Source organism: Schistocerca cancellata, chromosome 7, assembly GCF_023864275.1.
Source record: "Schistocerca cancellata isolate TAMUIC-IGC-003103 chromosome 7, iqSchCanc2.1, whole genome shotgun sequence".
Taxonomy (NCBI): Eukaryota; Metazoa; Arthropoda; class Insecta; order Orthoptera; family Acrididae; genus Schistocerca; species Schistocerca cancellata.
In genome coordinates, this window is record NC_064632.1 from 244,499,175 (window position 1) to 244,523,189 (window position 24,015).

The 24,015-nt window shown below is 41.8% G+C and overlaps 1 protein-coding gene across 1 annotated transcript in view; it reads left to right on the plus strand.

Annotated features, from left to right (window-relative positions):
- The first annotated feature begins 719 nt into the window (after positions 1-719).
- The window catches only part of LOC126092401 (serine/threonine-protein phosphatase 2A regulatory subunit B'' subunit gamma-like), a 65,231-nt gene continuing 41,935 nt past the window's right edge, over positions 720-24,015 (plus strand). The window contains exons 1-5 of the mRNA XM_049907974.1: positions 720-877; positions 971-1,095; positions 1,252-1,356; positions 1,444-1,556; positions 5,690-5,858. Of these exons, the coding sequence (XP_049763931.1) occupies positions 814-877; positions 971-1,095; positions 1,252-1,356; positions 1,444-1,556; positions 5,690-5,858 (576 nt within the window). The 5' untranslated portion in view covers positions 720-813. The remainder of the gene's footprint in view (positions 878-970; positions 1,096-1,251; positions 1,357-1,443; positions 1,557-5,689; positions 5,859-24,015) is intronic.

Below are 24,015 nucleotides of genomic sequence, written 5' to 3' on the forward strand. Positions count from 1 at the left end.
TGCCAACAGGTGACTTCTGGTTACTCAGAGCATTTAATATTTCATTAGTGAAAGTATATATAGCATTTTCCGTTGAAAAACCCTTCTGGAAACCAAACTGACATTTTGTTAAAACTTTATTTTTACAAAGGTGTGAAGCTACTATACAATACATTACTTTTTCAAGAATTTTGGACTGTCACTGTTTGACAGTGATGAAGATGATTAAAAGGAAAATGTAAGTGAAACATTATGTAAATAGACACACACACACACACACAGAATTAAATAATTTCAGGCATAGAAATAACAAGTTTTCAAATTGTAATTTTGGCTTAAACAATTTACCTACTTTAGGGTATAAGTGGTTGCAGATGACAAACTGTGGAACAAAACGGTCACTGCAGAAACACAACACATCGGAAAACCACACCATGTGGTAAAAAGGTATGAATTCGTAATTTATGTGTTTTCTCAAATATTTGTAATTACGATTTAAAAACTGATAGCTACATGTATACAGAAAGCAAAGAACACTTTATCTTTAACAGATGGAAAATGAAAGCCCACTGAAGATGCTGCAACTCCAGTGTAACATTTTGGGTTAGAAAACAAAACTGTGTTTTGCAAAAGGCGGACCCTATCCAAAAAGATACGTATTGTTAAAGCAAAAACGGAACGAAAGAGCTTCAACCCCAAGATGATTATTTTGACGTTTAGCCACAGTCTAGTTAGTAGTTTAGCTCTCTGGTCGTAACTATTAAGTATATCTTTGGCATAATTCCGCATCATTTGAAATGTACCTTTTGTTGACGTTTATGTTTAGCTGAAATAATGGATGATAATCCACTGAGTTCTTTAAAAGAAGCTTTACAAGCATGCGTATCCAGTGGCAATAGTAAGTAACTCATAGAACGAAAGTACGTCTGTAAATCCTAACTTATATTTGATACACCAAATACCTTACTTTACGATGTAACTTGCTGTGCAGAGAAGTCGCCAGAGAAATTGAAAGAATTGGAACAGCAGCTGTATAGAAAGTATCTGACTGAATGGCGCTCTGAACCGAAAGAAAACCATTCGTCCTACGACGTAATACCGAAGTTCTATCGCAAGGTTAGTCAGTGTTCCATTCATGACTTTTTTTTCCACTTTTCTCCTAAACGTGCAGTCTTACGTTCTCACCACTTCATGAGCATGGTAATTATTGTTTTATACCTGAATTTCGTTAAAAGTATATGTGATGATTTAATAATTGTCCAAAATTTTCAGCTACCAAAGCAAGATGATGTTCTTGCGCAAAAGTTGAGAGAAGAGGCCAGAGCTGTGTTTCTACAACGAAGAGGCCGTCAGTTGTTGAACAGCAATGAACTGAAGGTATGTAACATTTGTTGGTTCTTTGAACTGTTGCTGGTTTTATCTGATGTGATTGCCTGCAATCTGTTAATTTTTAAAATGTCGTAGGCTCTGTGGGTCCTGCTCGAGAATCATCATAGCCCACCCTTATCAGATGATGAACAGTTAATTAACTATGAAGACTTTCTGAAAGTGGCAGAGAAGGGAGGACCAAAGTGCAAGTAAACATCGTTCTTGTTTATTAGGGTACAATCTTGCTGTAGAGATGGATTGTTTACTTGTATTAATGATAATGCCCATCTCCGTGATTGACTGCATGATTTTAATTGTGTTAGCGCAAAGTTTCTTCACACTGTGTGTAAAAATGAGCCTCATAGCTTTAAAGTACTGTTGAACAATAAATCTTTTTTTGTGTGCTGTTTATTGTAGAGGCAACTGAGAACATGGCATCAGTATTTTGCTCTGAGGTAGTGCCTCTGTGCTATAATCAGTCTTTCACCACAAACAGGCTTTTTTTAGTTTCATATTCATTAGTTATCTATATAAAGGGACTGAGACTTGATTACGTATGTTAAGTTGTGTTAGTATTTTTCCCTTTCTGCCTTGCCATAAGAGGTACATACTACATGGAAAACTTCCCTGTATTGTAATAATGTATGGATAAATTTCCAATGTAGATGTGACAGTTCTCTGGATGTAAATCAGTGGGAATCATTTGTGAAAGCAAGTATGCAGCAACATTAACCCACCTATATGGGGAGACTCTGGCTTGTAAAAGATTGCCAATAAATTAATTTCATCAGCAGAAGAGTCAAGATTATCAAGAACTGCCCATTCAGACTACTCAAGAGCAGCAGCATGAACACTTAGGTTTTCTTGTGATTTTACTACTGAATGCTGGCTAGGGTACGTTGCATCCGATGCTTCACAGTATTGCATCTGACAGTGTAATAATGCATGCAATTTCAGAAAATGGACTGTCTGTACCTTCAGTTTTATCACGTGCTCCATGCACAAAAGTACAGAGCAGTGAATCCCATCTGTTGATCATTGCAAGTTTTTGCACTTTCACCATCAACTAAATCAAATTCTTTCTGCGTGGTGTTGTAATATCGTCCTATAGCAAATTTGCAACACCCATTGATTAAGTAGCTGCCTAATAGATACTGAAATTCTCATCCTTTTCTTCTGTCATTCCCATTCATTTTTAGTGGCTGGTGACAATAGGTCACTAGCCTGTCACTTTTTGTATATATAGCCACCAGACCTGTCGACTTCCTTCATACCACAAACAAATAGCAAATGGTAAAACAGCAATGGGACCAAAATACTGCCAAACTGAAGAATGTTGTGCCAGCCAAAAAATCCTGAACTGCACTGCTGAATGAAATGTCGCACAGTACCAAATATTTCTGAAAAGGACCAAGCAAATCCATGACAGACCCAAGCCTCAACTCACACACGTGCAGCACATTATACTAGCATGCAGTTTTACACACCATGGCTGACACTGCTCTGTAGCCTATAGTAAGCAACATAGGCACACTTATGTACCAGGAGCCAAACTTCTAATGGCAGTATTAAGGCCCAAGGTCAGTAAATATAAGTACACATCAGAAACTCAGTCCATGTCAGTCACCACCTGCAAGAACTACCCCTTCGTAACCAGGACGTTCTGATCAGTTTTCATATGCCTCCCGTTTCAGCAGGGTACTGCTGTCTGACTCTCTCCAATTGATCAGGGAGAACCTCTTCCAGTTTGTTCTCACATCTAAATTCCTTATCTGTGAACAAACAGATGGTGTCACCAAGGGTTGCCCACTGTTAACAGTAGAGCTTGAACATATACATGGAAGATTTTGAAGAGGAAGATCTCAAAAATGGTGCACTGAAATTCATGTGTGTCCGTAGCTATTGTGATGACACATTTGGCATGAGGCTACATGGGTGTGAAGGCTTCAGTATTTCCTCCAATGTTTGAACACTGCAACTCAGCATCAGTTCACCATTGAAGTGGAAGATAATGTTGAACTACCTTTTTCAGTTGTCCTGGTCAAGCTCAAAGTAGATGGTACTATGGAGCACAGTGTGTACAGGAAATCCATCCATGCTTCTTTGTACCTGCGCACTTTCAGCTACCATTATTGCCAACAACTTGAGGATGTGCAACGTGCACTGATCCATGGGGTGTATACAATATCTGACAAAGAAAGCATACCAATGGAGCTCACCTGTCGTAAAGATGTAGTCTAAGAGAACAGATAAAATGAGTGACAAATCCGACTTGCATTTGAGCAGAAGGTACACGCCCAACAAATGGAACACTATGAGGAGAATAAGACAGTGGCATACCTGCTGCATGCCAACAAAGTTTCAGAACAACTAGCAGAATCGTGGCTTGGTGTAAATGTGTTTTTCGTCTTCCTCCAAAAACATGAGCACCGTTAGGTACTCTGAAAGGTGAGGTGGGACTTTGTCAGCTGGGTGCCTATCATAATCTGTGTAATACGGTTAGCCATACATCAACCAGAATGTGCAGACAGTCAAAGAAGGATGCCTGGAGCACAAGAGACTTGCCGAACTCAACTAAATCTGTATTTGTGTAACACTACATAGCTGCGGTGCGCTTCATGAAATGTGAACAAATGCAAGTGTTAAGACAAACATCACCATTTCGGGATTGTGTCTTAAAGGAGGCTGTTGAGTGAGCAGTGGCCTGATCAATATGGACAGTGGCTTCACTCTTAGTAAAGCTTGAGACACAATCTTCAGTCACCGAAGTCACAGCATTGACAAAGAGCGGCTTCCACATCCAATGGGAGAAGCAGAAATACTGATAGGCCAGAGTTTGTGTGCACCATGCAGCAAAATACGGTGTATCAGAAATATAAATAGTTGTACCTCCAATATATTGTCGTCATTGATTTCAAAAAGTCATTATATTGATACTTTAGGAAACATTCCGTCTCTATTTTTAGTTATGATAATTCTATTAAAATCACAAGGGTTAATCAAATATAAACCGGAATTTCTTTTTATAAGTGTATTTAAGCTTCAGAAAAATTCATACACACAAATTTGTCTTTTTATGTAGTATCCTGTATGGGAAATACATTTTTCCCATTGGATAGGCAGTTTCTTGGTTATATTTTTGTAAAATGAATGTGGCTGTGACAACAGCTAGTTGCACATGAACACTTCATCAAATGTGTGTCCTCAGATTGCTTCCTTTAGTGGTCCAAACAAATGAAAATTGCAGTGGGATAAGTCTGGACTGTAAGAAGGATGTTGTAGCGTGGTCCAGAACAATTCTTGGACATTTTGTTGAGTTTGGGTAGCAGTGTCGTATCGAGCATTATCATTGCATCCTGGATTGGAAATGTGTGCCTCTTCTGGTGATATGCACATTTTTTGTTTAGTCCAAAAGTTGGCAATAATATGCAGTGTTCACAGTACAACATTAGTGGAGAAAATTTATGTGAAGAACACCTTTAAAATCAAAATAGACTGTTGCAAGAATCTTCCCCACACAGACACTGTTTTTGGCTCTGAGAGGTGCAGATTTGTCAGTTTTGCACTGTTCCAAGGTGCTTTCTTTTTGGTTCGGGGGTATAATATGCACCCACATTTCATCATAGGACACAGTCTGTTACAAAAAATATTTCCTTTCAGTTTCGTAGCATGACAGTAGCCATTTACAAACCTTGAAACAATGAAATTGGTGTTCTGCAGTGAGATGATGAAGCACCCACCTTTGGATGCTTTTCCAAACCTAAAGTTGTTAGTAATGATTGCCTGAGCACTACTGTAGCTTATGCCATCCTCAACAGCAACTTCAGCAACTGGTATTCAACAACTGTCCTTAGTGAGCTGGCTAAAAATGCAGATATTCTCCTCAGTCATCCTGCTCCGGCGACATTAGTGAGCTGCATTCTCAATTGTTTCTCATCCTGTTAAAAACTGTTTGTGTCTTCCGAACATTTGAGGCTTTCTCAGGTTGTTGTCCTCAAACTGTGTTGCCAGTCTTTTCGAAATTTCAGATGGTTTTACGCCCTCTGTGTGAGAAACTTGACTATAATGCATTGCACAACAGATGACGGTACTCTTGCTCTGAGATTGCAATTCAAACTAAAGAAACAGTCCAACATTGTTCTAGCTGTTGAGAATAGTCACTGGAAATGAAACCAACAATGAGCAGTGATTGTCGCGCTCTTCATTTACCAAAAGGTGACTAAAACAAAAATACTGGTTTATATTTCATTCCCCCTTGTACTTTCATTTTTTTCCATAGCATATTGTTGTAATATATAATAAATAATCTTTAAAAATTTCTGTTACTTTTACTTCATTGCAGGCATTATTTCACACCACAGGTATTTGCTAAATTGCAACATGGAGATCCCTATTGTAGAATCAACATAATGGTACTTTTCAACTACATTATGCGTAAAGTATGGTACCACGAGACTCGCATTGGTTTGTCTCTCTACGATTTTGTGGGTCAGGGCTATTTACGTGAGCTGGTAAGGATATACTCTTGCAAATAAATAATATAATTATTAAAAACACTGATACATTGGCTGCATACAACTTTAACATTTCTTGCTCAGACTAATCTATTTCCAAGTTCATTAGTTTCCCATTTGTTTATTTTATTAAATATGATAGCCAGATAGAAGATATATATCTGTCTAATAAATGTATGTTGCTTATCATAAGCAAGAATTAGCATCAGTCTGTAATTATTACCTGTCTAAGAGTTTTACACACACACACACACACACACACACACACACACACACACACACACACCGGAAAGTTCAAAGCTTTCAACTTAAGCTTAAAAACTAAGACAATAATTTAGTGGGTCAGAGAGAGTCCTCATTTGATTGTAGTTTTACTCCCAGGGTAGGCTATTGGTGTTAATGTGTGCTGCGTCATGTTGCACAAGCTACACTCATCTATGCAAATTAAACAGCACATTCCATGTCATTGCTCATATGCACTTGGCACACAGGGGCTGTTGTGTTCCATTGGATATAATGTTTTGAAATAAATACCTTGTAGTACTGTCCATGCACCAAGTTATTTCCAGGTTTGGAAGAGACACTATTGCAAATGTCAAGGTTGTAGGCGTGTCCGAAGAATGATGTGATGTGGCTCTCCACGCTAGTTTGGCATGTGCAGATGACTTCATTTCTGTGTGATTACCACAGCTAACATCCATTCACTCACTCATTCACTCTGTTCCTCATCTTCAGTGAAGTTCCTGACACTAGATTTTACTAAACTGCACAGTTCTTTTATTTAGGGCAACCCACTCCATCAGCTGAAGAGATTCAAGAAATGACTTACACCATTTATGAATATATCCAGTGCAGGTACCACAGAGAACTATCATGATTTCAATCAAATGTCACTAGCCCCTCACTTACCAACACATGTGAGTACTGACTTGCTGCAGATGTCAAAAATCTTCTGGGTTTTCTGGCTTCTAATTTTTCAAACAATATATTATTTTGTCTGCAACTTCAATTATAGTTACATCTTCTTTTTCAATACTCAGAATACTATTGGAGAAAGTATGTAACTGGCGTGGAAGTAACTGAAGGGTGGTGAAGCATTGCAGATTTTTTTTAAAAATTCTTCGTGATGATAGAATACTTGTCAAGGGACAGGAGGTAGTATTTTAATGTTTGGAAAACATCATTACTATTTCAGCAGCTAGTACAAGAGATGCCGATCTAGTTTACTGTGATGTAGAAGTTTCTTGCATTCTTCTTCGCAAACTCACAGAATGATTTTAGTTGTTCAACTTACGTAGCATAAATATGGAAATTTCAGTAGATTTTTACGAGTTATGAGTTGTATATCAATGGGTGATTCATCTGTGCCTGTGTGGGCACCATTGTGAACAATATGTGCAGGACATTTTACACCTATTAAATTATTTTCACTCTCTTCATGCAACATAAAGTAAAGTTAGTTTTTACCTTTCCTTTTCTTTCATCCATAATTGGTATTTGTGTTGTCATTCAAATTTGCTACAACCATTTTCTTAAGAGTGAACTTTGCCAACATATTTAGGACATATGAAGTCGAATGCTTGGGACATCTAATACCAACTCCAACACTCACTATCATGCCTTCATCCAGATGGTGAAGCTTAACCACTGAAGGAGCCAGCTCAAAGTCCATGTGACTGGAAGAATCTACAATCACTGAAATAAATTTTGCTTCTTTCTCTTCCTTCATTATTTGTTCCATAGCAAGCAATACAATCTCATTTGTGATAACGGGTTTGGTTTTTGTCTGCAAACATGATAACTTCTTATTGAATAGTGAGTTAACTATGTCACTGGTTCAGTCCATGAACTTGAAACTACTTTCACGATTAGTACTTATTAATTTTGAACTTAAAGAGTTAACCTGAAATGCAGAATAATGTTTTGTAGGACCTCATATGAGTTGCTATGCCAGTGCATTCTTCATGCCCAATGCTAAATTTCCCCCCCTGCGGGTTCGGGGGTAAGAATAGGCCCGCGGTATTCCTGCCTGTCGTAAGAGGCGACTAGGAGTCTCGACTGTTTCGGCCTTTAATATGATGGTCCCATAAGGGGTTTGACCACTACATTTCAAAATTTTCCGTTAGTGCGTACCATTTATATCATTTATATAAATAAGAAACAGCAGTGGCCCCAGCACCGACCCTTGGGGCGTTCCCCAAGGGTCGGTGCTGGGGCCACTGCTGTTTCTTATTTATATAAATGATATGCCTTCTAGTATTACAGGTGATTCAAAAATATTTCTGTTTGCTGATGACACCAGCTTGATAGTGAAGGATCTTGTGTGTAATATTGAAACAGTAACAAATAATGTAGTTCATGAAATAAGTTCGTGGCTTGTGAAAATAATTTGATGCTAAATCACAGTAAGACTCAGTTTTAACAGTTTCTAACTCACAATTCAACAAGAACCGATATTTTGATCAGACAGAATGGGCATATTATAAGCGAGACGGAACAGTTCAAATTCCTAGGCATTCGGATAGATAATAAGCTGTTGTGGAAAGCCCATGTCCAGGATCTTGTTCAGAAACTAAATGCTGCTTTATTTACCATTAGAACAGTATCTGAAATAAGTGACACTTCAACACGAAAAGTAGTCTACTTCGCAATTTTCATACGCTTATGTCGTATAGTATTATTTTTTGGGGTAATTCTTCTGATTCAAAAAGGGTATTTTTGGCTCAAAAACGGGCTGTTCGAGCTATATGTGGTGTAAGTTCGAGAACCTCTTGTCGACCCCTATTCAAAAATCTGGGAATTCTGACATTGCCCTCACAGTATATATTTCCTTTAATGTCGTTTGTTGTTAGCAATATTAGCCTATTCCCAAGAGTTAGCAGCTTTCACTCAGTTAATACTAGGCAGAAATCAAATCTGCATGTAGAATGCACTTCCTTGACTCTTGTGCAGAAAGGAGTGCAGTATTCTGCTGCATCCATTTTCAATAAGCTACCACAAGAACTCAAAAATCTTAGCAGTAGCCCAAACTCTTTTAAGTCTAAACTGAAGAGTTTCCTCATGGCTCACTCCTTCTATTCTGTCGAGGAGCTCCTGGAAGAGCTAAAAAATTAAGCAAATTCCAGTGTTACATTGTTGATTGCCTTCATTTAAACTTACGACTTGTCACCTGAATATGATTTTTTTTATATTTCATTTTATCTGTTTCTAATGTCGTGTTATAATTTCATGTATTGACTCGTTCCATGACCATGGAGACTTCTCCTTAATTTGGTCCCACGGAACAATAAATAAATAAAAATAAATTTGGGGAAGGACGCCTTATGTGGTGCATCTTACATCCATCTTGCCCTAAGATCTGGCACACCCAGTATTGTCATGGAGTTGGATGTACATCGAGCTTCTGGCCACGTCCGCTGAAGTGTGTTCCGGATAGCATACATTCCCTCCATTGTGCATTTCCATCTTTGCCCTTGTGATGTACATGGATATTTCGACACCCGACATCCAGCACGGTAGCCAGTCCGTTGTGGTGGGGTCGTCATGTACCCTCTTGATGATACCCCCCTGACTACACAGGGATCGCACTGCTGATGCCTGAGCTGCTACCTCCCCACGTATGCCGAGGAGTAGATGCTTATCCCTCTGGGGCATCGGGACTCCTGGCAAAGGCCATCCTGCCAGGTGGTCTTTGCTGTGGCTGGGTGGCGCCCGTGGGGAGAGCCCCTGGTCGGAGTGGGTGGCATCAGGACGGATGACCCGCAATGAAGCGCGGTACATCATCTCTCGCTGGTGGGCCTTCCCCAGCAGTCTCTATGCGATCGAGGTCTAACCTCAACGGCAAGCAATTCAATCCAAGATCATTTCCCTCCCTGGCCACTCTGTGGGAGGAACGCATGGCTAAAGACAGCAGTGGAGATTATTCAAGCCGGTACCTTGTCTGTACGCGGGTCGATGGTGCATCTTTTATGCAAACTAAGCCTCAGTTTTTTGTGGAGCATTTAGAGGACAAGTTCGGGGAGGTGGAGGGCTTGTCCAAAATGCGCTCTGGGTCGGTTCTCACCAAAACAGCATCCTCTGCCCAGTCACAGAGGTTGCTCACTTGTGACAAGTTGGGGGATGTTTCCGTCACCATCACTCCCCATAAAAGTTTAAACATGGTCCAAGGTATTATATTCCACAGGGATCTTCTACTGCAGTCCGACGATGAACTACGCTCCAATCTCGAACGACGGGGTGTTCACTTCGTCCGGCGCGTCCATCTGGGTCCGAGGGATAATCAGGTAGCCACCGGTGCCTTCATCTTGGCCTTCGAAGGTGATGTTTTACCCGAAAAGATCAAGGTGATGGTTTACCGCTGTGATGTGAAGCCATATATCCCTCCTCCGATGCGGTGTTTTAAATGCTGGAAGTTTGGGCACGTCATCCCACTGTACTTCCGGCATCACATGTCGAGATTGTGGACGTCCTTCGCATCCTGATACTCCATGTGCTCCACGTCCCATCTGTGTTAACTGCGGAGAACACCATTCCCCCTGCTCGCCGGACTGTAGGATCTTCCAGAAAGAACGGAAGATAATGGAATATAAAACCCTGGACCGCCTGACCTACTCTGAGGCTAGGCGGAAATATGAGAGGCTCCATCCTGTGCCAATGACGTCAACGTACGCCGCTGCTGCAACGACGGTTCTTCCATCTCCTGTGTCGTCCCGTACAGTTGGTTCTATGATTGGTCAGCATCCAACAGCCCCCTTGATTATGGGGGCACTTCACACTCTGTTGCTCCTGCTTCATCTTCTTCAGGAGCAACACCCTCCCAACCATCAGGGACATCTGCTCCCCCTTCCCAGCCAGAGAAGCGTAAGACTTCTTCGGCTACTCTCGCCAGGAAGGGATCCCTTGGGGACCTCCCTTCACAAGTTCCGACCAGTGGAAAAGCGGACGCCCGCAAGTGGTTCAAACAACCACCAGTCCCTGGTCGTAGGGCCTCACGGTCGTCGTCTGTCCCTGAGACTGACCCAGTGAAGCCCATGAAGCCTGAACCACCGATGGCACAGCGCGACAAGCAGAAAAAGAAGAAAGTCCCCAAGACCAACGATATTGCGGTGGCACCCGTCCCACCACTTCCTACAAGCGCTGCCTCTGAGGACGAGGTGGAGATTCTGGCGTCCACTGCGGACCTCGATCTCGCTGGTCCCTCGGACGCAATGGATAGCACTAGCACAGGTGCTCAATCGGAGGCAGCAGGTGACCCAGCGGCATAATCTGCCTTCCCAGTCACGCCACGCCTTTCTCAGCCATGGACAACACCATCCTCCAATGGAACTACAGCGGTTTCTTCCACCATCTAGCTGAGCTCCGCCAACTTATCAGCCTTCATCCTTTCCTCTGCATTGCTCTGCAGGAAACTTGGTTTCCAGCAATGCGCACCCCCGCCCTCCGTGGCTATCGGGGTTATTATAAGAACCGAGCAGCTTATGAAAGGGTGTCTGGTGGCGTCTGCATCTATGTCCTTAACTCTCTTCACAGCGAGTCTGTCCCTCTACAAACAGCTTTAGAGGCTGTCGCTGTTAGGGTGTGGACGCCACAGGTTATTACCGTCTGCAGTCTTTACCTTCCACCGGATGGTGATGTCGCGCTGCATGTCCTGGCTGCACTGATAGCCCAATTGCCGCCACCTTTCTTGTTGCTGGGCGACTTCAACACCCATAACCCTCTGTGGGGTGGGTCAGTGGCAACAGGTCGAGGCGCCACCATTGAGCATTTATTGGCACAGCTCGATCTTTCACTTCTCAATGATGGTTCCTTCACGCACTTCAGCGTGGCGCATGGCACGTACTCCGCCATCGACCTTTCGATCTGTACCCCTTGCCTCTTACCGTCTGTTTTAATGGAGTGTGCATGACGACTTGTGTGGCAGTGACCACTTTCCAATCCTTCTGTCACTGCCACCATGTCACTCTTCTGGGCGCCCCAGCAAATGGGCTATGAATAAGGCTGACTGGGACTTGTTTTCCTCCACTGCCGCTATTGCGCCTCTCTTTAGTGATGCCATTGATGCGGTGGTTCAATCGGTCACCACCGGCATCGTTACTGCCGCCGAATCTGCCATTCCCCGTTCTTCTGGGTCCCCTCAGCGGAGGGCTGTGCCTTGGTGGTTGCCTGAGATCGCTGAAGCGATTAAAGATCGCCGGCGTGTGCCCCAGCGTCACAAGCGACATCCCTCCATAGACCACCTTATCACCATCAAACGGCTGCGTGCGCGGGCCCGCCTCCTTATCCGCCAGGGCAAGGAGGACTGTTGGGAGTGGTATGTGTCCACCATTGGCCTCCATGTCACTCCATCGCAGGTCTGGGCCAAGATTCGACGCGTCTTCTGCTATCGGACCCCTGCCAGCATCCATGCGCTCTCACTGAATGGAGCAGTTTGTACTGACTCAGACGTCATCGCAAACCGCTTAGCAGAGCATTTTGCTATGAGTTCCGCTTCTGCGAATTACCCCCAGGCCTTCCGCTCCATTAAAGAGCGGATGGAACGTCGGAGCCTTTCTTTTCGCACCCACACTTCTGAATCCTACAATGCTCCATTCAGTGAGTGGGAATTTCACAGTGCCCTTGCCGCTTGCCCTGATATCGCTCCCGGGCCAGATCGCATCCACTGTCAGATGCTGAAACACCTTTCAGTGGACTGCAAGCGACTCCTCCTCGACCTTTACAACCGTCTCTGGGTCGAGGGTGAGTTTCCGTCGCACTGGCGGGAAAGCATTGTCATCCCCGTTTTGAAACCGGGCAAGAGCCCTTTGGAGGTGGACAGCTACTGCCCCATTAGCCTCACCAACGTTCTTTGCAAGCTTCTCGAACGGATGGTGAGCCGGCGCTTGAATTGGGTACTGGAGTCTCAGGGCCTTCTGGCTCCGTCTCAGGGTGGGTTCCGTAAAGGTCGCTCCGCCGCCGACAATCTGGTGAGCCTGGAGTCAGCCATCTGCGGTGCCTTTGCCTGCCGTCAGCACCTGGTCGCTGTCTTTTTCAACATGCGGAAGGCGTACAATACGACATGGCGTCATCACATCCTTTCTACGCTTCATGGATGGGGCCTTCGGAGCCCTCTACCGATCTTTGTCCGCAATTTTCTGTCGTATCGTACCTTCCGCGTGCAAGTTGCAGCCTCCCATAGTTCCTCCCACGTCCAGGAGAACGGGGTACCACAGGGCTCTGTCCTCAGTGTCTGCCTGTTTCTAATTGCAATCAACAGTCTCGCTGCAGTGGTAGGAAATTCTGTCTCCACTTCCCTGTATGCTGACGACTTCTGCCTTTACTATAGCTCTATTAGCATTGCAGCTGCTGAACGTCAGCTACAGGGCGCAATCCGCAAGGCGCAGTCTTGGGCTGTAGCACGTGGTTTTCAGTTTTCGGCTGCCAAGACCCGCGTTACGCATTTCTGCCGGCGCCGCACGGTCCATCCTGAGCCGCGGCTTTATCTTGGCGGCGAACTTCTTGCTGTGGTGGAGACCCACAGGTTTTTGGGTGTACTTTTTGATGCCCGGTTGACTTGGCTGCCTCATATTTGGCAGCTTAAACAGGCGTGTTGGTGGCATCTAAATGCTCTGAGATGCTTGAGCCACACCAGCTGGGGTGCCGACAGGTCTACCCTGTTACGGCTCTACCAAGCATTAATCCAGTCCCGTCTGGATTATGGGAGTCTGGCTTATGGCTCCGCTTCCCCATCTGCGTTGCGGGTGCTGGACCCCATTCTCCACAGCGGAATACGCCTTGCTACTGGTGTTTTCCGCACCAGCCCTGTGGACAGCATACTAGTGGAGGCAGGTGTCCCTCCACTGCGGTTACGACGCCAACAATTACTGGCTGCTTATGCTGCCCATGTTTTTAGCTTGCCCGGGCGTCCAAATTACCGTGTCCTGTTCCCACAGTCAGTCGTCCATCTGCCAGAACGTCGGTCCCGGTCGGGTTGTCCGATCGCCGTCCGCGTAAAGGAGCTTCTCTCCAGGCTTGGGTTTTTCCCTCTTCCACCTCCTTTCCAGGCACCTCTGCGTACACCCCCATGGCGTGTCCCTCGCCCTTGCTTTCGGCTCGACTTGGCACAGGGCCCGAAGGACTCAGTCCCTCCAGAGGCCTTCCGCCGCTGCTTTTCTTCCATCCTGGCCACGTATCAGGGCTCTGGTGTTGTTTACACTGACGGCTCGATGGTTGCTGGTCGAGTCGGTTTTGCGCTAACTCTAGGGGACCATTTTGAACAACGTTCCTTGCCGGCTGGGTGCAGCGTTTACACTGCTAAGCTGGTCGCCATCTTTCGAGCCCTAGAGTACATCCGCTCCTGCTCAGGTGAGTCCTTCGTTATCTGTAGCGATTCCCTGAGCAGTTTACTAGCTCTCGACCAGTGTTTTCCTCGTTCTCGTCTGGCGATTGCTATCCATGAGTCCCTGCATACTCTTGCGCGTTGTGGCCGCTCTGTGGTCTTTGTGTGGACCCCTGGTCATGTCAGTATCCCAGGCAATGAAAATGTTGACCGCCTGGCCAAACAGGCCACCAGTGAACCCACTCTAGACATTGGCCTTCCGGAGACTGATTTGAGGGCAGTCTTCTGCCGCAAAGTTATCTCGCTTTGGGACGCTGAATGGCGCGGTCTGGCCACCCCTGACAAACTCCGTGCCATCAAGGAGACGACGACTGTGTGGCACTCCTCCTTGCGAGTCTCTCGCAAGGAGTCTGTCGTCCTCTGCCGACTGCGTATTGGGCACACGCGGATGACGCACGGCCACTTATTGCGCCGTGAGGTCCCTCCTCTCTGTCACTGCAGCTCGGCATTGACAGTGGTCCACATTTTGTTGCACTGTCCACTTTTATCTGTGATCAGGCAGACGTTTGCGCTGCCTTACATGCTCTCTGCACGTTTACTAGATGACACTGCCATGATGGACTTAGTTTTGTGTTTTATTCGGGCAGGGGCTTTTTATCATTTAATCTGAGTGTTTATGTTTTTTAGTGTTGATTCTGGCTTTTAGCCTCTGATTTTAAACTGAGTTTTTAATGTGTTCTTGGTGGTTGGCTTTTCCTCTTTTTTTCTCTATGGTCGGCCAACTACCGTCACACACTGTGTGTTTTAATTTGGTTTGTCTGATCTCCGTCCGAGTCTTTCTTGTCCCGTGTCATCTGACGTCTTTCCTGCTGTTCGTTTTTTATTCTCTTTGGGCGGTTTTAATTTTTTGGAAAAAGGGACCAATGACCATCGAAGTCTGGTCCCTTTAATCCCACAAACCAACCAACCAACCAACCAATGCTAAATTTCGCAGTACAAACTGTACACTGAGCATACTCCCTGTGTCCTTCAATAAAAGGGAATCCTTGTGGCATCTTATTGCTTAGTTTGCACTCGTGGTTTCCCATGATTAACAGAGTTAATATTAAAATGAAGTTTATCAGTCGCCACCTCAAGGACTGGAAACAATAAACTGTACAACATACTGAAATTAGAACATGTGTTGTTGTTTATGAGATTACAGTACCATTGTGTTGCCAAAAGAATTGATATATTGTATTGAACTTGACAACCGACACAGTTTAGTTCTTTCGTGCGAATTAAGTGTAATAACAACATTCAAAAAAACTCAGGCAAACAAAACATTGTATCAGGATAGGTGAAAAAGAAAAGAAAGTGTAACAATGTAAGATGAAAAACTGAAACATTTTGTTAATACTCTGGAACAGAATCAAACTGGTGCTTTTTATTTATCATTTTGTTAAAAATCAGGAATATCACAGAAAAATCAGGATGAATAACCCTAGCCATAAAGCTCTTTCCTCTCTAATTAAATGTAGTACCTCTTCCTTTATTGTGTGATCTAAATTGTCTAATCGTTAACATTCTTCTGTAACCACATTCCAAAAGTTTCGATTCTCTTCTTGTCTGTACTATTGGTTGTTTATAATTGACTTCCATGTAACACCACACACAAGATAAATTCTTTCAAACAAGGTTGCATAACACCTAAATTTATATTTGATGTTAACATATTTTTCTTTTTCAAAAAAGCTGTTCTTACTATTACCTTTCTGCATTTGTATCCTCTTTTATTTTGTGCTCTCAGTTCTTTTGATGCCCAAATAGCAAACACTGTCTGACACTTTTAAAGCCCCCATTTCCTGACGTACTGTTGCCAGTAGCATTTGACTTAATTTAACTAAATTCCATTACCCATGTTCTGTTAATGTTTATTTAAAGTTTTTAGTTCTTTTCCTTGAACTTCAATTCTCTTTCCATATTTCTCTTTAGCTTCCTTTACGGATTGAATGATACGGGTTATGCCTACAACCCTGTCTCACCCCCTTCTCAATTACCGCCTTTCTTTCATGTTCCGTGAATCTCATTACCTTCAATCTGTCCTCTGCAGAACAATTTGGAGGTAACATGTTGCTGCCTGATAACTGCAGGATTTCAAAGAATATATTCCAGTCAATATTTTCAATAACTGTTTCAAAATCTACAAACGCATATCTTCTAAGATTAATCTTAGGGGCAGCATTGCCTCACCTGTTTCTACTTTTCTCCTAAACATAAACTGATATTCAGAAAGGGAGGCACCATTGCTATACGGATTTTGCAGATGGTAATGGTAGGCAGAGGGCCACCTTTGCAGCCTATATACAGTGTTATCAGTTTTGGATGTGTGTTTACAGTGAACCTTCAATTTTACATTTTCTGCATTTCCATACCATAACTTCATAGCCGCTGTGAAAAACCCACAAGATCAATGCTAAATTCCTTGATTTTACATTTCGTCCTAGTAAGATTAACCTCGATTGTAAATTCTTACTTGATGTCTCGCTTGACTTTATCATGTTTTCTTCCTGTTGACGTTTGATGTGACTGAAAAAGTTTTAAGTGGCTCAAAAGACAGACAGTTCGCATTACAGATGGTGGAAAAATTAAGGGACTATTTTAGGCTGCTATGGAGTGGTGAGATGAGAGAGAGGAAATTCTGATGTAATCCACAATCAGTGTTGCCAACACAACTTGCAGTATTTAGCTTCACCCTGAAATTATAAAACTTCTGCTAGATTGCAGTGGTAATGGAAAACAAGAACGTCGGTGCAAAGTGTACCGGATCCAGCCAATACATGATGGAGTCCAGCCACCATTTTTCCTTGTGCCACTTGTAACTCAGTCTTGTCGTCATGCATATATTTCCAATGTACTGTATTCAGCAACAATATCTATCATCAACCTTTTAAATTCAAACCCTGAGTCTCGAAGAATATGCTTGGTCGTAATTGAGTAAAGGTTGCCCATTTCTGGCTATTGAACGGTTATTGGCTGGCGACTTGTTAAGTTGCCCAATAGCCAGCATAGCCACTAACACATGTAAAATGAGCTCATGGATGTGTAGAGAGGGGGAGTGGCCCTTCAGTGATGGGATTGCAAGAAGGGGTGAAAGCATTTTTTGAAGTGCTGAAAATATACTTTTCGTGCAGATGAAGTGTTCAAATCTGACATGATACAGTTGCAACAACTACATACACTACACATTTATGTACTTTGCAGCACACACTACAGTTTGTAAAGGCTGGCAGCAGTGATAGAGGGCATGAAGCGAAACAGTAGCATCTGAGCTTTCTTTCAGATTTACATTTTACACAGTGTACAGAAATTCAGTGAGCCAACTTCCAATAAGCTTGTAATATGTCAACTAGGGAAGTAAACTCATTTTTTCATGTCTCTGTTTCGCTCATCAAGCCTAAACTAACACTTTAAAGGTGGTGAGCATATGAAATGTGACTCATAAGAAAAGCATTAAACAATAACAGCAGTGGTGACAAAGTACATCATTAAGCAGATGTCCACATGTACATTTATGGTTTAACCACTTAGCTGCTGTGATGTTTTTGGTTTAATTCAATATGTTCATCAATTTTTGCATTTTTCTAGGTGTATACAAAGGATGATCTCTCAAAAATGTGTGTTTCAAATGTATAATTTGCAGTAGTGCATGGTGGAAATCAGCTCGATTACCTTATACCCAGATACCACAGTTTTTTGTTGAGTTTTTACTTGCTGTTACACATCTGTGATTTTTTAAGAACTGGTGAAATTCATTACCACAAATTATTGTATAAACATTGTATTGTATATTTAATTTCCTTCACTTGGGTAGATTTTATACAAAGTATTTGAGAGGATTGCGATTTTTAGTCATATGCGCCAATTACATCTGTTTTTGCTCATAATTTGGGGAGTTACAACATTTTCCTGAATTCTGCAGTTTCCTCAGTTTTTCGTAAAGACTGGACCACACGAAAACGTAAAATAGAGGTTTCACTGTATTTGGAAAAGGTACAAGTATGTCATTGGAACAATGCCTATTGACAGCACCACAATCAAATTAGAGTAAATTAGGAATGTCAGAGGTGTTTGTTACTAGTGTCTAGTGCAAGTAGTTTGAGATATAGTAGTTTGAACAGTGTAAACAAAGACATTTGTTTGTTCCATGTGGTTGCACAAACGAATGTTAGATACGGGTGTGTATATGCAGCTGTACACAGATGTTAATATATCTACGGAAATACCATTTTGTTAAATGGGCCATTATCTAGAACAAACAAAAGACAGACAAAAGTGAATACAAAACCTCGGAGGTGTGACACGTAAAGAACCAAATGATCACCACCAATGTCAATACAAGATTGCAGTCTGCCATGCAATGGTTGCCATACATGTTCCAGCATTCCAGTGGAAATTGCAGCACAGGCAGAAGTAATACACCATTTCATACCGTCTGGTGTCGTTGGTATGTCCTTGTAGACAGCATCTTTCAGCTTCCCTGGCCAAGGTACAGGTCCTCTTCATTCAATCCATCGATTTGGAAACAATACCTGAAGACACGCAGTTTTAATTCGTGAGGTTCCTCCTAGTCTGAAGGGGAATATTGTCTAACATGACTCGGGTCTGTTTGGAGGTTGAGATACCTGAGCAAATTCAGTGTTCTCTATATGAACAGGGAGCTGAGGAGGTGATGGTACACTATTCCACACCACATGGTTAAACTCCATGGACACCGATGTACCACCTGCAGAAGCCAACAGGGATTGTTAACAGAGCAGCAGTGCATGTTTCTGAGACTTACTTGGCCATGGTTCGTAAATGTTGCTTCATCCGTAAACACATCTTAATGGTTATGCACAAAAGTTCACAAGATTTGCAAAATCATTACCATGCAGCATTCGATGAAGAGAGATGTGATAGCGATGGAACTTAATGTCAGTGGAGAATGTGTGCCATTTTCTCATGCAACTGTACGGGAGCTACTTCTATGTGTGAAATATTTGCAATGCAAGTGTTAGGTGATTCATCGAGTATAATCCATATTGTTATGGAGCCATGACTTATTGCAGCGTGCGTGCGTGCGCATTCACACACACACACACACACACACACACACACACACACACACACACACACACCACCTGTCAGTACCTGGCTTTTTTGTTATTGCATTATTATAGTTTTCTTATCAGTATGAGGGTATTTTTCCTTTCCAAATATGCTACTTAACAAGTGGAATAGTTATGTCGTGATTGATGCTCTCAATAATCTTAATTATTCTGAGAGATTGTTACCCACTCAGAGTGCGTTGTTTCAACTTAGGTCTTTCAGTGCCTAATAAAATTCTTCATATTACCCATCTCATGGTCATCCACCTCTTCTTTCCTTTCCATAATATTTGACTCTAGTTTCTTCCCCTTTTACAGCCGTGCTTTGTATGCCCCCACCCCTCCCCTTTGAGCCCCACTTTCGGCCTCATCCTACTTCCTTCATACTGGTTTGCTATTAGAGTTCAAAGTGTTCATACAGCTGCTTCTCTTTTTCTCCAAAGGTTTCTATTATTTTCCTACAAGTGATTTGTATCTTTTGGGCAGTCATGCATGCTTCACCAGCTTTGTAGTTGTCTCCTAGCCATATCTGCTTTGGCACTTTTTACTTTCTGTCAATTTTTTTGAGAACCTGTATTCCCTGTTGCCTACTTCATATGCTGATTTTTTTTCTGTTTTATGCTTTTATCAGTTAAATTTCATGTTTCGTGTATTACAGAACTGTGAAGCTGCTCTATTGAGTAGGTTATACATTGAGCAAACTAAGCGTAAAGTGAGGATTGAAGGTGAGGAATCTGAATGTATTATGTTGGAGCAGCAGAGAGAAAATCAAGTGAATCATAGTAAAAAGTAAAAATGAAGAAGAGGAGGAAGCACTGGAGAAGGAACACACTAGTTAAGAAGACCAGCTCCCTAAAACACTTCGAAAGCATTATTATTTGAATAATACAGGGTGTACCAAAAAGAATCATCTGAATTTAAAAAATAATAACTATTATGTTTTAATAGAAGGAAACATTCCACGAAGGAAAAATATACTTAAAAACAAAGATGATGTGACTTACCAAATGAAAGTGCTGGCAGGTCGACAGACTATTATGTTGTTTGAGATATGTGCATGAACAATGTACTGTTGGAAAGAGTAAACTCTAGAGTTTTACATGGTTCCTGCTAGGTAGCAGCAGTGTGTATCCACTTCAGTTCTACTAAAAATGGTGTCAGGACAACAGGGAGCATTTTGTGTTCTACGTTTTGCGCAGTGCGGCTCAGTAATAACTGTTCAGTGTTACTTTCATACTAGGTATGGTGTGGATCCTCCTACAGCACAGAGCATTAGACAATGGCATGAACAATTCCAAGAAACATGTTGTTTGTGTAAAGGCAAATTGCCGGGCCGTCCTAAGAGTGTCTGACACAGACATTGAATGGACCAACCATAGTTTCACAAGGAGTTCAGAGAAATCCATTTGCTGTGCAGCTCAACAGCTCAACATGCGCAGTTGGAGACTGACTCAAATGACTTCACATACCAACAGGATGAGGTACCACCACACTGGCATCTGGATGTGGGGGAATTTTTAAATCGAAGGATTACTGAACAATCTGCCGTGTGTTGTTGACGTTTACACATGAAACCGTACAAAATTCGGCTACTGCAAGCTCTTCGTGAAGGTGTCAAACAATGTGTGGATTTCTGTAATTTCATTATTGGCAAGATGGAGGACGTGCATTTTCTTCCATGCTTAGTGTTTAGTGACAAGGCAACATTTCATTTAAATGGAAAGGTGAACCATCATAATATGAGAATATGGGGTATGGAACAACCATTTAAAGTTGTACAACATGGGAGGTGTGTTTTGTGCTGTTGCACTGAAAAAGGTGTATGGTCCATATTTCTTTGCCGAGAACACTGTTACAGGAACCCCATATCTGGATATGCTTGAGAACTTTCTTTTTGCGCAGTTGGAGACTGACTCAAATGACTTCACATACCAACAGGATGAGGCACCACCACACTGGCATCTGGATGTGGGGGAATTTTTAAATCGAAGGATTACTGAACAATGGATTGGTCGCACTGGACCAGATAATTCAGCCTTACACTACTGGCTTCCAAGGTCACCGGACCTGACTGTGTGTAATTATTTCTTGTGGGGGTTTACAAAAGATTCTGTTTATGCGTCTCCATTACCAACAACAATAAATGAACTGATACATCGCATAACAGCAGCCGTGGAGGCTGTAACTCAAGACGTGCTTGCTGTGGTGTGGGAACAATTTGAATAGCACATTGTGCATCTCAAAGGGGTCATATTGAACACCTATGAAAAGGTATTTTAAAAAAAAACTGTTTTTCCCATTCGTCAAAAAACAAAATTCATTGTATATGTTTATTAGTTTCATAAATATAAAACATGCCAAACTGGATTATTCTTTTTGATACACCCTGTATCATGGAGGATGCACACTTATCTTCTGTTCTCACCTACACGTATAAACTTCATATCTAATTCCATCTTACATTAAACAACAGGAACGTTAGCAATATGCAGTCCAATGTCTGTATTCCAACCAGACTGTGAACTAATGTGGACGTCACGCAGCTATTTATAGCAACTCCTGATGCCCTCCATGCCCTTTGCTGCTCTTTCATTTTTCTGTGAAATGCACATTCTCTCCACATTTTCCTGTTCTAGTGGATGTGATGGCAGATGAAATCTTAATAAATTGAGTGCCAGATCCCAACATTTGCACAAATTAAAACCTCCATCCCTTCTTATGAGGTTTTCAACATCTTTATTTTGATAGACACCTTAACTTCTCTATACAGAAGCATGATATTTCCATCATAATACTAGTCTCATCATATTTCATTGACAATTACATTTTAGGCAGTGCTCAGTGACAGTTCACTTTCTTGGTTGTTTTAGTAGGATATGTTGCTTTTCTCTCTCGTCTACTGTTCTAATAGTCTGTTCCACATAATACATGCTACCTTCACATACAATGCAGTATGCACCTGGCTTTCCAAGATCTAGATTATCTTCAAAAATTACAGGGATAATTTCTTATCTTTGTTGACAGGAGCAAAATGCACTGTACACCATATTTCCATAGAAATCTACAATCTCTCTGTGTATTTGGCCAGTATAAGTCAGATTAGTGATTCTTGGCCATTCTTTCTCTGTCCCAGTCTCAACTTCTTTCTCAGGCATTCTTGCTTTTGTCTATGATGCCCACTCTGCTTGACAATCTGAGTAACTATTCCTTCAGAACTTCAGCAAGTCTCTCCCTGTCTGAAGTGTTTGAGCTCTGTGGACCAGAACAAACAATACTGCAATTTCTTGAAGGATATCATGTTTATGCCAGTGACTGTTAAACATTTTATTTCCGCTATTGCAATTTCGGCCTTAGGCCATTATCAAGTGCAGATGTTTTGGCTTAAAGCCACGTCTACTTTATACAAGCTGACACATTTATATGTCATTGTCATTTGCTGTTATATACATTGACAACTGTGTTCTAATGAAGTCCATTCAGCCATTTAAATTTCATCAGCTAAATCGCCATTGCTCTGTCTTGATACATGCTACGTAATACATAAGAGCTACGTCATTCGCTGTTTTATACGTTAACAAAGACATATAAATGTGTCAGCTTGTATAAAGTAGACATGGCTTAAAGCCAAAAAATATGCACTTGATAATGGCCTAAGGCCGGAATTGCAATAGTGGAAATAAAAAGTTTAACAGTCACTGGTGTAAACATGATGTCTTTCAAGAAATTTCACATGACTGTAAATCCCAGTTATGAAAAGTTAATACTGCCATTGTTTCATATTATTCTCAGTATTTTTATATGGCATGTTTTTAACCTCTGATGAAAACAGAGGGGTGTTACAAGATAAACATGTGTGTCTGTCTGTGGCTTCACAGCCCCAAAACAAAAGGTCCAATTTTAATACAGTTTTTTTTATTTTTTTTTATTTGGAAGCTGGTGTAATAAGGCTGGTTCATAGCTATGTTCCATGGAAGTCCATTCAGCCATTTAAATTTCATCAGCTAAATTAAATAAAAATGTTTTCCGCCAGTGCTCTGTCTTGATATACACTACGTAATACATAAGAGCTATGTCAAGTTGTGAAGTACCAGGTTGTAGAGCTGAAAAAGATCGAAATAAAAGTCCACTAGAACATATGTTTGCCTTTTATGGTTGACAGACAGTGATGATTTTTGGCTTGAGAAGTCGCCCATTTCAGCACTAACAAAGTAGGAAAAGGGCGATTGTAACTCAACTGTAAAAGATAAACATATACTTTCAAAGACTCTTTTTGAAGACTACAATTCAGTATAAAATCAAATGATCTTACCATAACACTTTAAGCAGCCTATTGGAAGAGAGTGCAATGGCAGCCCACTTTCTTCAGACTTGATTTAGAATTGTCACCATTGCTTATTACTTATGTTATCTAAATTAGTTAACTATATGCTAAAACACAGTCAATAAATATATGTGTGAATTAAAGAAAGAAACATGTAAATTCCGTAAGTGAAAAGATCTCGTGCTGCAGAGTCTTGTTTCATTCCGGAAAGTATTCAGGTGAATGTGGGGATAGCATGTTGATCGTACTGTGCTAATAATATAAAGTTTAAATAACATGAAATGAAACTTAAAGTTAAAATTAAAAAGAAACGTAGAAAATATATAAAAACCTTAAATAAAAAAAAATTAGAAGTTTTTTGTGTTGGGTATTTTTAAATTTTAAGTTTTT